The following is a 17700-nucleotide window of genomic DNA, read 5'->3' on the forward strand; positions in this document are numbered from 1 at the left end:
CTGGAGAACAATTTGGAACTTTGTCTAAAGGGCTCTAAAACCATGCATACTTTTGTTCTAGCAATACCACTACTAGTTTTATATCTCAAAGAAATTTTTTTTTAAAAGACAAAAGAATCTATTTGTACAAAAATATTTATAGCTCTTGTTTTTGTGGTGGCAAAGAATTGGAAATCAAGGGTATATCCATTAATTGAGGAATGACTGAACAATTTGTGGTATGATTGTTAAGGAATACTACTGTGCTATAACAAATGATAAGCAAGATGATTCCAGACTTACATGAACTGATGCAGAGTGAAGTATGCAGAACCAGAACACTACACACTAACAGTGACATTGTACAACAATTGTGAATGGCTTAGCTATTCTTAGCAATACACTCAAATATAATGACTCATGATAAAAAATGCTGTCCACATCCAGAGAAAGAATTGATGGAATCTAAATGCAGATTGAAACACACTATCTTTCACTTTTTTTTAATTTGAGTTTTCTTCCACAAAGATGACAAATATGTTTTATGTGGCTGCACATGTACAACCTGATACTTACTTTCTCAGGGAGGAGAGGAAGTGAGGGAAAGAATTAGGAAGTAAAAATTATAAAAAAATGCTGAAAATTATTTTTACATCTAATGAGGAAGAAACAAAATATTATTTAAAATTTTTTTTAAAAAAAGTTTTGTATCCCTGATTCACAGGAAGAAGACTTGAAAGGTAATGTTGGTGTGTGTCTCAAGTGTTCTATTCAAAAGGTAAGCTCTACTTTTAAAGAAAGTATCTAAAAGAAATGACCAACTCAACATTGTAGAGAAATAACAATCTACCAAACAGCTTTAGGATTTTGTTGTTGTTGCTAAATGAAGCCGTATGATTTAAACTCATTAAACACTTACAATGTGTTCACTGTAAGACAGGTACTGTGAAATCAATCAATCCCTCTATTAAAGGAACTTAAAGTCTACTGGGGATAAGACAAAAGGACAAAGCTCAGTGAAGGTTCAGAAAAATATGAGGAGGGAGGTAATGTTTTCATCGGTTTGGTTTGGGAAGTCTGGGAAAGAGGAGAAATTAGGGAGGGTTTTAGAGGGGGGAAAACAGAATTTTGATAGGTAGGAATAAGGAGAAAGTACATTACAGGCATGGGGGATAGATAACTTATACAAATGCAGAGGCAAGAAACTGGAATGAAAATGGGAGATGACTAGTGGTCAGATTTAGCTGAAACTGAGAACATGTGGTTGATATGAAATAAAGCTGGTAAAATTAGGTTGAAGCCATATTGTGGAGGGCTTTAATTACTTGAATAAAAAGTTTGTAGTTTATTCTATAAGCAGAAGGGAGCCTTTGAACGAGATGGCTAGGTGGTGCAGAGGAAGAACTGAATTCAAATTCAGCCTCAGATCCTAACGAACAATGTGATCTTGGTCATTTAAACCTGTTTACCTTAGTTTCCTCATCTGTAAAATGATCCGGAGGAGGGAATGGCAATCCATTCTGTAGCTTTGCCAAGAAAATTCCAAATAGGGTCACAAAGAGTTGAACAACAAAAATCTGTACATTAGGAAGATTATTTTTGTAGCTGTGTAGATTGTACAGAAGGAATGATTACAAGCAATGGAGATCCATTTAGTAGTATGGGAATTTTTAGGATAATGGCAACAGGAGGGAAGAAAAGAGGATGGGAGAAGGTTAGCCTGCAAAAAAAGGAAACCAGAGTATGAATGGAAAGCAGGACAGTTATACAGCTGACATCTAGAAAACACTTATTATGTTTGACCCCATTAGGACGTGATTAGGAAAAATGGGCAAATAAGCAAACATAAGCAAATGTAAGTTTAATGTAAACAAGAATGAGACACTTGTAGAGAAGGAGAAAATTGACAACCAATTGGATAAAGGTGACAACTAACGGAATGAAAAGGGAAAAAGGAAGGAAGAATCAAAAACAATTCTTGAGATTTCAAGTCTGGAAAATTGGTACTGGTGGCAAAATAAGGAGGATGTTAAGAAGAAGGGTAGCTGGAGGAGAAAAGTGATGAGCTCAGTTTTGGACACATGCATCTGAAATAATGGCAGTTAATGATGTGGAACTGGAGTTCAGGAAAAAGATAAGGGCCAGATTTGAATTTGGGAATCATTTCGTATAGAAGTGATAACTCGAGTTATTGTAAACTAATCTCCAACAGTCATTCACCCTTAGGAACCAGGAGATAATTTAGCAGTAGAAAGGACAGAGGTGTAGCAGTAGTACAGTGTTGTAGGAGAAGCAGGGGAGAGCAGCAGCACTTAAGCCAAGTGGGGAGAGAGTGGCCAGGAAGCAGGATGGCCAACCGTATTAAATGCTACACAAAGGTCAAGAAGGGCAGTGAAGAGACTAAGGTAACAGAAGTCTAGCCTAGTAAAAGAGGAGTCTAGCAACATAATTAATAAGTACATTTCAAGTTAGAATAATATAACCCATCTTGGGTTCAATACTGAAAGCTGGGTATTTTCTACAAACATTAAACATAACTATTACAAAAATGTTTCTAAGGGAGGTCCTACAAATATTTTTTTTTTTTTTAATTCAAAAGTAAAGGCACTTTCTTTACTCTCAGAGAACTTCTATAAAACTGAGTAGACTGAGGTGGAGGATAAATTCTGAGGAAGCATCATGATAGGATACTGATTATTACAATCAATCAGCCAGCTGAAAGTAGATAACACTTCACTAGTGTTTTTCTGCTTGTGGCTATTGGGTGTCAAAGCTGTTAACTGGCAAATTGTCGACTCTTTTTGCTTCTTGGACCTAGCTGCTTCTCAACAGACAAGATAGGAGGATCTATAGTTTAATGAAAGTGACTATTTCCTGGGGAGAATTTGATGAACTGAAGGAAACCTTGAAAAAAATTCCTTCCCTTCTCCATCCCTCCCCATGAACTTGCTTGTCAAAAATGGAGAAAGAAGGGGAAAGAAATCCTATAGAATAGTCTAGTAGCACAAGATTGACATGTTATTCTTTTGTGTACCAGATATGGGGGATCCACTTGCAGGTTTCAGAAAATATTATCTTTGGTGGCCTATTTGGCTCTTGGCTTACTTACTTGGTTGCTGTTAAGTTTTATCTTTGGTCATTCCATTTTGGAGTTATACAGTCATGGTATAAATAGCTGTGGCTTGATAAGGAGCAAAATTAGTCTTCTGCAAACTTTACTTTGCACTAAAATTAGGACTTAAAAGCAGGTGTGCCCAAGGTTAGAGACATGAAATAAAGGAACTAGAGATAAATGTGAGGAAAAGAATTGAGAGTAATTTAAATTTTAAGAGATCTGAACTTTTTTCCTAATCATTTTTAAAGTTTTTATTTTGTGTGTGTGTGTGCACACAATGGCAACTTGATGTTTATGATTTCTGCCTCTTATAGGTATCTGACTAGTTTTCAGCTTCATAATCAGAATGTTTGAGTTCTAACAATAGCTAGTATTCATGTATTAGATCCATGGGGAAATAGAAGAAAACAGAAATTAAGTGATTGCTAATCACTAAACAAGCCACTTGGCTTTCCTAGTCTCTCCTTTCATTGGTTAAAATGGACCCAAATGGCTCTAAAGTGGAAAGTGAGGCAGGTGACCATGCTCAGCCTCCCTCACTCACTTCACTCGACAGTCACAGCATCCCCTCCCTGATGTCATTGGCCTCTTCAAGAAGGAAGGGCAGACAACAGATGGTTTCTAAGGCTTCCACTGTAGGCTCTTCCAGCAACCTTTCCAGCTGCTTCACTTCTGCCAATGGGGCCTGTTCTCCCAAGTTTTAGCTTCACATACCTGCCTGACAACTATGAATCCCTCTACCCTGATGCCAAACCTCTAAGGGTGAGATAACCCACCTGGACTCATTTATCTGAACTTTCAGTTACCATTACTCCCATGCCATTCTCTGTCCCCCACTGCCTGCTCCTTTCATCCCATTCCCCATAATGCTCCACTCTAAAGCCACACACACCTGTTCCACTATGTCCTCTGGTATGCCTGCTCCCACAGGTAACAAACCTACTTTCATTCAAAATCTTTTTTTCCCTTTTTACTCCTTCTGTCTCCTTGTTTTCACTGATTAGGCTCCTAGTGATTATCTGGCCTTCTTCACGATTGTTTCTAGCATCAGTTTCCATCTTACTCACCCCACAGCTACTTTTCCAAACTTTTTTATCTTGCCTCAAAAGCTCCCATGTTATCCCTTCATCCAATCTCTCAGCTGACAAATTTGCCTCAATTCACTAAAAAAAAATTGAGGTGATTGGCTGAGAACTCCCTCTTCTCCCCTCCTTATCTCAAGTCCCTCTAATGCCTTCTACTACCATTTACTCTTTTACCGTTCCTACTTCACAGCCAAAGCAAATCCATCTGCATTCACAAATGATCCAATTCTATCCTGCCTTCCAGATTGCCTCCCCTTAACATCCCTCTTCTATCACTAGTTTTCAGTTTCCAACTATCAGTTATTTCTCTTCTGCCTGCAAACATGCCCATGTCTCCCTCATCTGCAAAAGATTGCTCACTTGCTCTACTGTATCATATTTCTCCTCCCATTTGTGGCTAACCGTGAGAAGGTGGCTGACAGCGCATGCCTCTATTACTTTCCCTCTCCCCAAAGTTACCAGCCATTTCTTGATTACCAAATCTAATTGCCTTAAGTCCCTCTTGCCATCTCTGCTGCCTCTGTCGCAATCACCCTTTTCTCTTTGACAGTCTCTTCTCTTTGGGTTTCTGTGACATGACTCTACCTGGTTTCTCCTCCTCTCTTCAGTCTCCCTTTGTCCAGATCACATTTGTGAATGGAGGGCATGGGGTGTTTGGGGAAGACTACCCCCTCTAGTAGGAGGGCTGCTCATCCACCTTCATCCAGCTTTCACCCAGGAAGCTGCCGAGGGCACAGCAATCAGACTCCAGTAAACCATCTTGGCAGGCAGGCTGGCCCAGGCTGGCCTCCAACTTGTTGCTGAGTCAGAAGGACATACTGTACCCTGAACATATGGAGGCAGATGAGAATACCAAAGGTGGCTAGAGCAAGCACTGTGGAGGAGTCAGGCCTGAAGACACCAGCCCATCCACTGTACCCCAGGACTTGACTTTTGTCCTGTCACTGGGCTCTGATGACTTGGGAAGAGAGAGGTTGATGACATTGCATAACTCTGCCTCACTAACTCCAATTCATATGCAAGTCAAAACATTAGCCATGATGTCCTGGGTCTTCTTTGAAAATGAAGGAAGAACAATAACTTGCTAAAGGTAAGTATCTTTTGAGACTGTTCTGTACCTTTTTCTCTTTATACTATTTCATTTGCTCTTATGAACTTCAATGAATTCTCTATGATATTGATTATCAGATCTATTTATCAAGCCCTAAATTTGCTCTCATCTCAAATTACCTCTTGGATATCTTGAATTGGATGTTCCAATTTACACTCAACCTGTCCAAAACTGAATTAATTATCTGCCATCCTTCCCTCTCTCTTCTTCCTAATTTTCCTTTTACTTTTGGGGGTATCATAATCAAGGTGTCATCTTTTAAGTCCTTAGTCTCTCTTATCCCCATATGCAATCAGGTGTCAAGTCCAGTTGATTCCACCTTCCCCAAATCTCTGTTTCTGAAGAGCAGAAAGATTAAGTGATTTGCTCAGGATTAGATATGAGGTAAAATGAGAACCTCGATTTACATTTGGGTTCTCTGAGCATCAATCAGGCATTCTTTCCCTCATCCCACACTACTGACTACTGTTTGGTAAGGTTTTAAATTCTACTTTCCTAGTACTCTCCTTTCTCCATTGATTTTGCTACTACCTTGCTGTAAGTCTTCAAGTATGAACCACAGTCTACTTGTTGGTCTTCTTGTCTCAGGGGACTCTACTCCAGTTCTTTGTCCACTCAGCAGTTAAAATCATCTTCACAAAATACAGGTGACCACAGCTCCATCCTTTTCAAAAAATTCCGATGACTCCCTATTGCTTTCAGGTTCAAATAAAATATTTTCTATTTGACTTTAAAGCTCTTCATAATCTGATTTTTTCCTACCTTTCCAGCATTCTTAGACTGTACTCTCCACCATATTTTATCCTGAGATACTGTGACATGGGCTTCCTTGCTGTTCTTCATGCAAAGACACTTGACTCTGAGCATTTTCACTGTGTGTTCCCCTGCTTAAAATTTGCTCTTTCATCTGTCTCCTGGCTTTTCTTGACTAAAACCCTACCTTCTATAAGATGGCTTGATGATCCTTCTTTAATGCTAATGACTTTACTTTGTCATTACCTCCTATTTATCTTATGGCTTGTCTAGATACACTTGTTTGTACGTTATTTCCCTCATTAGACTATGAAGTCCTCAAGTTTTCAAAAACAGGTATTGTATTTTACCTTTCCTTTTATGCCCTGCCCTCGACACAAGAGTCTAGGATGTAGTAAGTGCTTTAATAAATGTTTATTGAGTGTTGACCAGTTGATTTAGGAAAAAATGTGTAACCAAATAAATTTTAAACAGATATTTCTCACAATACTTCTAGAATTTCTTGCTTTCTACCTATGAAGATCAACAGACTTTGTATTACTAAAAGAATTTCAGAATTAAGGTAACAGGTAGGTTGAGGCCCAATAGCCAACCAAAGATAATAAATCTAGAAAGTTTCACTGGAAACAGATTGCCTTTCAGTTAACCAAAGTTATGTCATTTATTTATCAAATTTTTATTTTAAAAATATTTAATCATTAGGTAGTTTATAAACTCCTTGATTATAAACAATGGCTGTATTTTATTTTGTCTTTATATAACCAGCCTCTAGTACATAGTGAGCATTTAATACTTTTTGGATTTGGGTAATAGCATTTGAATCTTATAATTTAATCTAATGATTTCAACCCAGAGTTTTGACTTCTAGACCTAAGAGGATTGCAGTGATTTATCCTATGTCTTCTACATAACGCTTTACATAGGAGATAGACTAACAGGTATACCCCTTTCTTCTGCCCTCTTTTCACTCATCATTCACATATTGAGAAATGAATCCCAATACTATTACAAGATCTAGATTTGTTTAAAAATCACCCAGTCTAACATCTTTATTTTGCAGATGAGCAAAACAAGGAACAGAAAGGTTAAGCAATTTGTCCATAGAGCCATGATTTAAATCTAGTATTCTTTCCATTATACCAAACGGTTATTACTCAGTAAGGTTCTGGAAGAAGGGCAGATCATTCTGAGTTTCTCTATTCACTTTGACTAACCACATTGATATTCAAAAGGCCAAGCTCTAGATCTTTTGGGGGAGGATTTAAGAAATTCATGGAAGAAAGCTCAACCTTCAGCTTCTCTCAGTCCCATCCTTACTTTTAAAAAAACTCCTCTCTTTACTTCCTTGTCCCTCTTTCCCTTGGAAAAAAAGAAAGTACATTCTGTTGCTGCAGCATTGCAGACTGGGTTAGTCTTAGCACTATGTCTCTGTCTGTCTGAAAGATAACCACATGCTACCTGGGCTGGGTAAATGCTCTACTCCAGCTTTCATCTGTCCTCCCCGCTTGGTAGGGTTCCAAGGAACTCTATTTACCAGTAACTTTCCTTTCGTTAGCAAGCCAAGGAAAAGCAATTACCCTTCAGAGCTGACGTAAGTCAGGCTTCAGGACTGACGTCTGCAGGGTGTCTCACGGCTCTCGCCGTGATTGCTGCCTCCTCCCCTTAAGGAGAGGCACAGCTCTATCCCCCTTCTGTTACTTGTCATTGTGATGCCTCCAAATCAGTGAGCAAGTGAATGATGTAGTAATTAAATTACTAAATATTCCAGTGTTCAAGATGCCTAATTAGCAAATCTAATCCTTAGTGCAAGAACTCTGTGGAAGGTGGGGGTAGGGAGAAGTGCTTTTCTAACAGTGTTCCCTTGTAACTTAGAGCTGACATTTGCCTGGATCAAGAGTCATCATCTTAAAATGCAGAGTCTTAGAAAACTTCGGTTCTGGTTCTGGTCCTGGGTATTAGTTGTGTGGCCTTGGTTTTCTCTCTGAACAATAACGCCTGCCCTGTCTACTCTATAAAGCTGTTCTGGAGATCCCATGAGATTACTGATAGGAAAGAAGTTTTCAAACTAAAAAATATCATGCTAATTATTATTGTGGTACTGTTATTATTATTATTGTTGTTGGATATTGTGACTTTTTCAGAATTCATGGAAGGCCCCAAATAATTTCAGGGTCCATATTTCCCTTTATATTTTAAGTGTTCTACACATCATGAAAAACAAAGGCAAGGAAAGTTTGCCTGGATCAAAGGCAGAATATACTCACAGAACATGGGATTTGGAATCAGAAGAAGGGCTCTAGCATTTACTCCTTCTGTGATGGCAGGCACATCACTAGTCTCTCTCAGTCTATTTCTTCACCTAGAAAATAGGGGCAATGACCCTTAGGATCATGGGATCAGAGACTCAGGGCAAGAAGGGTCCCTGGGGATCAAATAGTCTGAGCTCTTTTCTGTGCAAAGAAGGAAGCTGAGACAGGCAATGATTTGCCAGAGGATGTGCAGGTCCTGGGTAGCAGAGCTGAGATCAGAAACTGGGTCCTCCAACTCTCAGTCCAGCATTCTTTAGAGGAGACCCAAGTTTAAATCCCAGTGTCTATTCTTGCTATGCTATATTACCATGCGGCAAGGATGACAAATACAGACGATTCAAAGAAATTGAGAAAGATTTCTACTGAGTGAAGTAGGTAAACAAAGCAGAACCAAAAGAACACAATGACTATGACCACTTCATTGGAGACAACCCTGAATGGCAACAAGGCTCAGATTATAAAATTGGACAATAATGGTAAAGCATCCTGTAGCTCTTTCTTTTAACAAATGTAAAAATACTGAAGTATAAAGTTGTATATGTTGCTGGTCAAAATGATTGTTTTATTTTGCTGTTTTGGAGAATGCATCTTGAAGGAGATTCAATAAGAAATATAGAGAGAATCTGAAAGAGGACATATAAGAATGAAGCTGTTGTTACTTAACTCACAGAACTATTGTGAGGGTCAAATAAAGTAATGTAAATTATTAAAGCCTAAAGCCTACTACTTTACAAAAGTGCTTTGAAATGAGGGATTGGAGCAATTGCTAAAAGAGACTTCTCCAAGAATGCTCGCCATGGCAGGCAAAGTGCTAAATTAAAGAATGGTTCTTTGCCATTCCATGGGATGATGGGAGGTAAGAACTTGTCAGTAATCACCACCACTGATCCATTCCTATTTCCATAATCTCCTGTGAAAGGCTTCTAACCTCCCAAATGTACCTCAAATCTAACGGAGAACTGGAAGCTATAGTTTCTTTTTAATTTCTCTTCCTTTTAGACCAAAGATGCTTAAATCCTGGCTATGAAATTTAAAAGGACCCAATCATTTTTAAGTCATTTGTAGATTAGCTTACTTACTCAGTCTTTCACAAAAATTTTCAGCCTTGCTTAAAGACTTTTCTTCCTTTAAGTGTTAAAGTTGATGCAGGAGGGGGAAACTGTTGGTTCTATATTTCAAGTATTTTGCCCCCTTGGTTACAGTATAATTATTGGTGAGTCACTAGATGTTTAATAATGAGGGAGTAAGAATCACAAAAGATGAATGAAAGTTGGCAGGAGAGCAGGAATTAGATGTCTTTGTTATTTCCCTCCCTCCCCCACCAGTCTTTCTATGAGGGAGAGTGGAAAGTGTGAATAAATAGAATAGCTGAATAATTTCAAAAACAAGAAAGCCTCTAATTGTTTCCATTCAAGTCAAGATGAGAATGAACTCAAGGAGCTATGGATAGATATGCTACTTAGAAGCACATATCTTTTCACAAGTGGTACTGCAGGTATAGAACTTTCTGCCTCATCCACATCTTTGCTTCTTTTGAGATTCAGTTCCAATACTATCTTTTAGAGGAGAGTCTTCTCTGACCCCTGTTTGCTAATGTTTTCTCCTTCAAATTACTTTCTATTGACATATTATATGTACCAGTAGAATGTAAGCTTCCTGAGAGCAAAGCAAGTTTTTTGCCATCTTTCCTCAGGATATAGCACATGGTAAGTGTTCAATAAAAGTTTGTTCAATTTAATAGAAAGTTTAGCAGAAAGACTTTTTCCTAAGTACATAGGCAGGAGAGATCCAAAGTCATAGCAAAGTCTTAGAAGGTTAATAAATGTAACTATTCCCCGACAGAATAATCATACAAAGGCAAGGAATGGACTCTTCTTTGGCTACATGATTCAGTTTGAGTTCATTGCCCTTACTGCAGAAGAAGAAAAAATCAAATACTAGTCCTTTAATTAATCTATGAACTAAAAGGTATTTTGTGTGATAACAAGCACAAAATAACTGAGTTTTAATGTGGATTTTGCTTTTAAAATCAAATTACATGCTATCATAAGGTGCAACATGAAAATATTTTTGACTTAAATCTTCATTTCTACAGCCCAGCTTCCTTGCCTCCCTTATAAAAACAGCTTTGTTTGCTTACTACAAGAGGTATCTGGATTTTGGTGCCTTTAGATTTTTGAGGAAGGGAATGAATAGCACTGATATTTAGCAAAACCATCTTGCTTGCTTTAGTAAAGACTAAGAGAATGAGTCACTGAAAAGAGAGTGCATATGCTTGAGTGTGTTTGTATGTAAGGTGGAGGGAGGAGTGAATGCCTCTCTCCACAGGGGAAGATGAAGACAGGCCAGTCTCAACTACCTGGTGGCACTGTCATGAAGGACCATGTATTACTCTTCCTCTTAGTGTGTCAGCATAATGAATGGGAGACTGCTGAGGGTATGTTGGGGAAGGAGTTGAAAATGGGGGGGTCCTATAGAGGGGGAAATGGAAAAAACTAATAGTATATAATTTCTCAGACCTTGGATCTCAGTCTGACAAGAAGAAAAGAATTTTGAGGGTGGGGATTTTTAGAACAGAAAAATTATCTTTTAAAAATTGGAGTTTTACAAGCCTGGGTTTTCAGTGACCTGGAATGCTATGAATAATAAGGAAGATATAGTACAATGTCCTTTCCCGCTTCCCCAAAGAATGATCCATCCAGGAAAGGAAAGAAAGGGATTATCTGGCCACCAAAAGATGAAGATGGACAAAGAAAAATGAAGTTTACATCTATAATATCAACAATCTCTTACAGAGCATTTGATAATCTGCAAAATGCATCACACATTAACTCATTTTATCCTTACAACTACCTGATAAGGCAGGCAATACCGGTATTATTATTATCATCTCTGTTTTTTAGATTTAGGATTAGGATGAAAAAGTGACTATCCAGGCTCACAGATTCAAATTACAATTCAAATTCAAGTCAAAAGACTCTAAAGTCTGTGAGATCCTTTGTTTTTGCCTCAGCTGCCTTCCTTCCCTGGGTCACAGGAAGTACTTAATGTCCCTTGCTTAGAGGCTGGTTTGGAGCTAAAAAGGAAAGTGTGTATTCATTTAGATTAATATTTAATGTGGTTTGTTTGTTTTGTTGGAAAGTGTAGGATAGTGGCAGGGAAAGAGAAGGTATCCATCTTCCTTCCTAACACAATTACCTCAGTTCCAGATAAACAGCAGGGAAGAAGTTCTGGGGTGCAGAAGTATATGAGATGCAGTTTAGAACTCAGATGGCTCCTCTTACATTGTGACTATCTTTAAGAGAATTTTTCTTACTCAATTCAACAAATATTTATTAAACTCATACTATATGCAAGGCACTATGCCTAATTCTGTGGACACAAAGGTGAAATAAGACTGTTTGCTATGAGTTTATAATTTAAAGAGAACTAAGATTATGAGTAACCTCAGTTTTTCCAAAAGTGGCATGGAAGTCAAATTAATTAATCAACACCTGCCACTTCCCAATTCAGATTAATGGAAATGACTTCTATTTCCTGCTATAAATCAATGACAGTTTGGAGCCACTTAAGGCTCTTTCACATACAACCTTCAGCTCTTAAAGATTACTAATTTCTGTATTTGAATATTTAGAACATGCAATAATCAAACAGTTCTATGGACTAATGGTGACTGCAAATGAGTCCACAGGCACATAACTGCAGCAATGTCATAAGTGTCTTTGTCTCCATAGTTATCCCACTGCCTATTCCAGATTTAAGGTTTAATTATTCATTTTCTTATCTTTTTTTGACTTTTGAAATAGTTCTGAAAGATGCAGTCATCCTTTATCTTAATTTCTCTAAACCTTACTGGTTTCTGTCATTTCTCATCCAGACATCTGCCTCATTCCCAATCATCCTCCTGTGGTCTATTAGCCTTGTGAAATTTTTGGACAATGTCCATATTAATTTTCTACTCGAAAGAACACAAACAGAATACCGATTAGGACCAGGATGATGGTGGTTGAGGTTAGGAGACTGTTCATCTCACTGAATAGCAATTAGCTCAAGGAATAGAACAGTGACATGTCTGGTTCTTACATCTAGACATGTTGCTGAGACTAATATAGGAAACATTCTTCAGGGTGTCATCAAATATTCCTCGAAAAGAAGCTGTCAATACTTATTCTTTTGAGAAATGGTACAGATACAGCTGTTTCTACCAACAATCTTCATCTTTTAATGTATTTAATATGCTACTAGAGTCTGAAAAATTCTCTATATGATACTCTGTCTAAATCTGTAGAGGGAAAAGATGAGTTGGTTAAACATTACAGAGGAATACTGGAAATCTGAGTAGAAAAAAGGAACATTTCTAAATAAATAAGATTAATTTGTTAAGCTGCTTTTTGGAATATACTCAAGAAAAATGTTTATGGATAGTCAGAAGGATAAAAGAAAGCTGATCTCTTAAGCATCTTCATTGGAAGCTTCATAGAGGTTAGTGACTTAATGGTAATCCAACTTTAGAAAAGAATCTGCTGTTTTGTTAGTGTAGCACATATTCCTAAACTGAGAAATTATCTGAGAACTGAAAAAGGAGGAATTTTTTTTTTTTTTCAATCAGGGGAGGAATATAATGCTAAGTGATTTCCATGAAGGCAGAGACAATTTTTTTTTTAATTATGTCTATCCCTATATGACTTATCACAATGCCTTGAGCTGATGTTACCCACTGATATTAGGAGGCAGTTGACCAAAAATACAACCAGTGTGAATAATCTGAAAACTTGGGAATTCTAAGGTATTAACTTTTGGGATATGGAAAAAATTACAGAATTTGAGAGTTAGAACCTTAGAGAATTAATTCAACTTTCCTCATTTCATAAAAAAGAACCCAGGATCCAAGTAATTAAGGGAGTTGCCCAGAGTTCCATCTTTGGACAAAGCAATACCACTTATGGACAAGTCTCTTGCTTGTGGCATTAAAATATAACCATGTAAGCAAATGCTATGAAATTGAGCCACTGGATCAGAATTTGGTGAAAATTCAAAAATTTCCTGGTATTCCTCCAATGAGTTCATTAAATTAGAAACTAAAGTTCCTACAAGTAACTGAGTATGATTTCAGACAAGTCAATTCCTACTTGTTTTATTTTTGTGTTTCAATCTTTGGAAATAAATCCTTTAGACTATTTCAATGGTAATTCTAAAAATAAATGTATTAACATAAAGCAGAGGGGTATCCAATATAATTTTGATGCTGCTAGCAATCAAGTTACCAAATTCACCAGATCTGATTTTATGATAAGACGTGCATGCCAAGAAGATCACAAAGTCAAACAAAGTTCTCACATTTACTTTGATAGGACAGAACCAAGAATATTAAGTTTATCAGCTGCATGCTTGGCAGAATATAGGGAGAAGAATTAATACAGTATGGGCGGCAAGTGAATGAGACAATCTACCAAAATTCCAGATGTCAATCTTGTACATCTTATGTTTCAGATTTATTTCCTGAGTTAATTGTGTTTCATTGTGATGCTTTCACATATCTAGAGTATATCCAAATACAAGATGACAATATTTAAGAAACAATTTTACTCATTTTAATGTACTAAGCAAGCAGCCTCAATTAGCTCCCCTTTTTTTTTTTAGTAGAATCAAAGAAAGCTATCTTTACATTTCTGGAGAATTATTATATCCTGAAATGCTTTATGTGTTTGTCCTATTAATTTAAAAAAAAAAATCCTATTGCCCAAAGAAGACTGGTTCATTAACTGAGTCCTAGACATTACATTTTCATTATTAAAATTAGTAAAAACCCAGGCACAGCTATTGTAGACTTTACTTTTTGAAAGCTCCCTACAAGACCTCCCTCTTGCCCCATAGTTCACTTTTCTGAACTTCTGGAAGATGGAGTTTGGCATTTGAAAAGATAGCATAATCTTAGGCAAAGATGACTGGAAGAAAAAAAAAGGTGACCTGGGTTTCACTCCTGTTTCTAGCTCTGTTAGCTTTCTGATAGTGATGACAATTATCTTAGGGATAAAAGGAGAAGTATTCTGGGAGGGTGTACATTTTATTATGAATTTTTATTTTATGTTCTACTTGGGCACATTTCCTTTTTTTCACATTCATTCCTCTAAACAATTGTAGAAAAGGGACAGGGGGCTGTAGTAATTGCCTTAAGGTAAGCTCTGCTGTGAAGCCACAAAACCAGTGAGAAATTGGATATATTAAACTAGGGGTTCTTACATTAAATTTCTGCTCACAGTATTGACTTTTTTTTATGGTTTTTGAACACTAACAATGATAATTTTCTATAAAACAATAAATTTTACTTATATACCTAAGATCAAATGATTTTTTTCTCAGTAAGTGCACCCAAAAGACACAAAAGAGAGATGTTTGGTTCAGGATAACTTGTGTGGTAGTGGTGGAGGCAGAAACAGAACCCACTGTTCTAAGCATGGGCTTTATTCCTACCTTTTTCCACAAGAGAAGGGTTCTTAAAGCCCTATCTAATTCAACTCTTCATAAGAATTCATCCCTTGGCTTCAATCATATGTTCTTCACATATTCTGTTTTCCTCAATTTCACATACAAATAACAAAGTGAGGTAAGATAGATGAGATTCTCCACGCCCCCCAATTATGACATTAACCATAAAACTTAGCATTTGTCCATCATATTTTTTACCGAAATATTACCTGAAATGACAGCAATTTTCTGAGCTCCATGCTCTTGTTTAGCTATCCTTTCTGCCTCTTCCATGAGTAGCATGCCAAATCCCTACAGGAGGGACAAAAGAAAAAGAAAGTAATATTCACAAATAGGAAGGCAGTAATTTAGAGACTAGTTTACAGACTGCTTTAGCCTGTTGAAACAAGAGTGAAAAAAGCTTTCTTTAAAAAGAATAATCTTTCAACTATTAAGAAGAGTTCTGTACCTGACTGTTAACAAAGGCATTAATTTTTAGTGAAAGTACCATTAAAAGATCCTTCTCTTATGATGGGAGCTAATTATTTCGAGAAAAAAATTTCCTGTCAACATCTTTCTCTTTTAGGGAGATAGGAACACATAGGAAGATATAGGCTTAAAAACCCTGATTCACTCAACTCGAGGCAGGGGAAGCTTATGGTAGCTATTAATAAATTTTTTAGAACATTAACAATTCCTAACAGTTATAAGAAATGAGGCAATAATCTTCAACTACCAACTTTTTCACATGCCATACAACTGCCAACAGCTGTTTTTTACCAATTAGCTCCTACAGCATTTTTCTCTTTTTTGTTATTATTCTACCTAAAACCCAGGGAGACAAAAAAATTTCATTTAGAGAAAAAAAAAGCTCAGAATAACTAAATAAATGTGGACTTCTCTGTCACTTTATATCCCCACCCCCCCCTTTTTTACTTTTCCATTACTTTCTCCCCCTTTCTACCTTCTTCTCTTAGTTTTCCAATATGGGTACTTTTCTTCATAGAAACCAAATGGGAAAAGATTCGAGATATACCTGATGCTGAAATTTTGCAGGGTCCCGACTGCTCACAGGAACTACACTCCCATATACATGTAGTTCACGAACTATGGAAACACCTCCTTTCAACTCAGGTCGAAATGATTCCTCTGAACACTTCCGTAAACGTAAAAGGCCAATCAAAATGTCCTGCTCAGGATCTTCATATGATAGGAAAGTCTCCCAGCCACCATTTGCCACATAATCTCGCCTAACTAATTCAACCTGTTTGAAGAGAAAAAGAATCAAATATTTATTTTTGAAAATTGATTTTAAAAAATTAACATACATAGGTTAGTTTACACAGGAACCCCCTCCATTATTATTATTTTAAACATGTCTATTCATGAAATAGACTTCAGCCCGGAGATTATACTGAAGCTTGGGATGAGCTTGTTTCTGGCCATGTGTAGCCAAGGAGTTTGTACTGTGACATTATTATTTCATAATGAAGTCTTTGAATTGAATACAGAACTGACCACTAAGGCTGCAGGTGCTAGGACAGAACAGGGTAGACTTGTAACTCCTTCTCTTATTACCCTCTTTTTGGCTGGTTCTGAGTTGGTTAAGAGGGCAGCAACCCTCCCTCCCATTTGGACATGACAGCTAGAAGCATGTATCCACCTCTTTCTCTGTATTTGTTCTGTATTCTAAGGTAGAAGTGATCAGGAGTCCCAGTGAGTTCAGTAGATCCAGAGATGCCATTAGAGTAATGAGTGCTATTGTCCAATTGGGGGAGAGCCACCAAGCAAGTACTTAAATACTCTAATGTTGTTGTTGGAACATTTCAGCCATGACAAACTCTCTATGACCCATTTGGGCTTTTCTTGGCAGAGATACTGAAATGGTTTGCCATGTCCTTCTCCACCTCATTTCCTGGATGACACAACACTCACCCAGGGCACACTGCCAATAAGTGTTTGAGACCAGCTTTGAACTCAGGAAGAGGAGTCTTGCTGACTCCGTGCTCAGGGTTCTGTGTACTACAGCACCACCTGACTGCTCTCATTCCAAGGATGCATGTCTGCTTTCAATCGAAATCTAATGTTTAGATACAAGTATATTTTCCTCTAGTATAAGTATAACAAGTAAAAATTCTCACTAACCTAGGTTGGTTTTTTGCATCACTGGCTCCCTTCTGGTGATTCATGGTAGCACTAATCTCTTCCTTTAATACCTTTCATGTGTCCAAATAGTTATTTATGCCTTAAGGTAATTTTCAGAATAAAATTGTGCTCTCTGTTAAATGTATTTCAAGCATCAGAGAGGTATTTTATAGGGCAGGTTGGTTTTTTTGTGAGGACAATGTTCCTGCAATTATGTTCCAAATGGCTGCTTATCCTCATATTTTCATAGATATGTATTACATTAAAGATAGACTCATAATACATAGTTTATACATACTTATTCATATAGATATAGCTATTGTGGTAAATGTCCACTAACATTAAGAAATTGGTGAATTGCATCTCCACAGAACCACAACACTCTAGAAATTTAGGAGTCTCTCATTTTTGAAATGAGGAATGGGATGAAATGGTCTTTATCAAGCAATCAGAAAGTAGTTATTAATGTGCCAGGTACTAAGTTCTGAGGATACAAATACAAAAATGAGACAGTTTCTGTCATCACAGAGTTTATATTTCACTGGGAGGATATTTGTTTGGTCATTCAGTAAGCATCTATTAAGTAAATAGGCTAGATTGGTAAATCCTAGATATACAGAGAAAGACCAAAGCAAAAGGGAAAAAAAGGTTTCTGGCCTATATGAGGTCATCTAACAGATGATGGAAGGAGGGAAAATTGTGAGTCAGAAGGTGAGAGAAAGAGAGGAAGGAGAGGGA

The 17700-nt window shown here is 37.2% G+C and overlaps 1 protein-coding gene across 1 annotated transcript in view; it reads right to left on the reverse strand.

Annotated features, from left to right (window-relative positions):
* ELP3 (elongator acetyltransferase complex subunit 3) overlaps positions 1-17700 on the reverse strand; it is a 93042-nt gene that overhangs the window by 11929 nt on the left and 63413 nt on the right. The window contains exons 14-15 of the mRNA XM_074287592.1: positions 15854-16081; positions 15048-15129 (exon numbers count right to left, since the gene is read on the reverse strand). Coding sequence (XP_074143693.1) covers positions 15048-15129; positions 15854-16081 — 310 coding nt within the window. The remainder of the gene's footprint in view (positions 1-15047; positions 15130-15853; positions 16082-17700) is intronic.

This window comes from Sminthopsis crassicaudata, chromosome 2 (assembly GCF_048593235.1).
Source record: "Sminthopsis crassicaudata isolate SCR6 chromosome 2, ASM4859323v1, whole genome shotgun sequence".
Taxonomy (NCBI): Eukaryota; Metazoa; Chordata; class Mammalia; order Dasyuromorphia; family Dasyuridae; genus Sminthopsis; species Sminthopsis crassicaudata.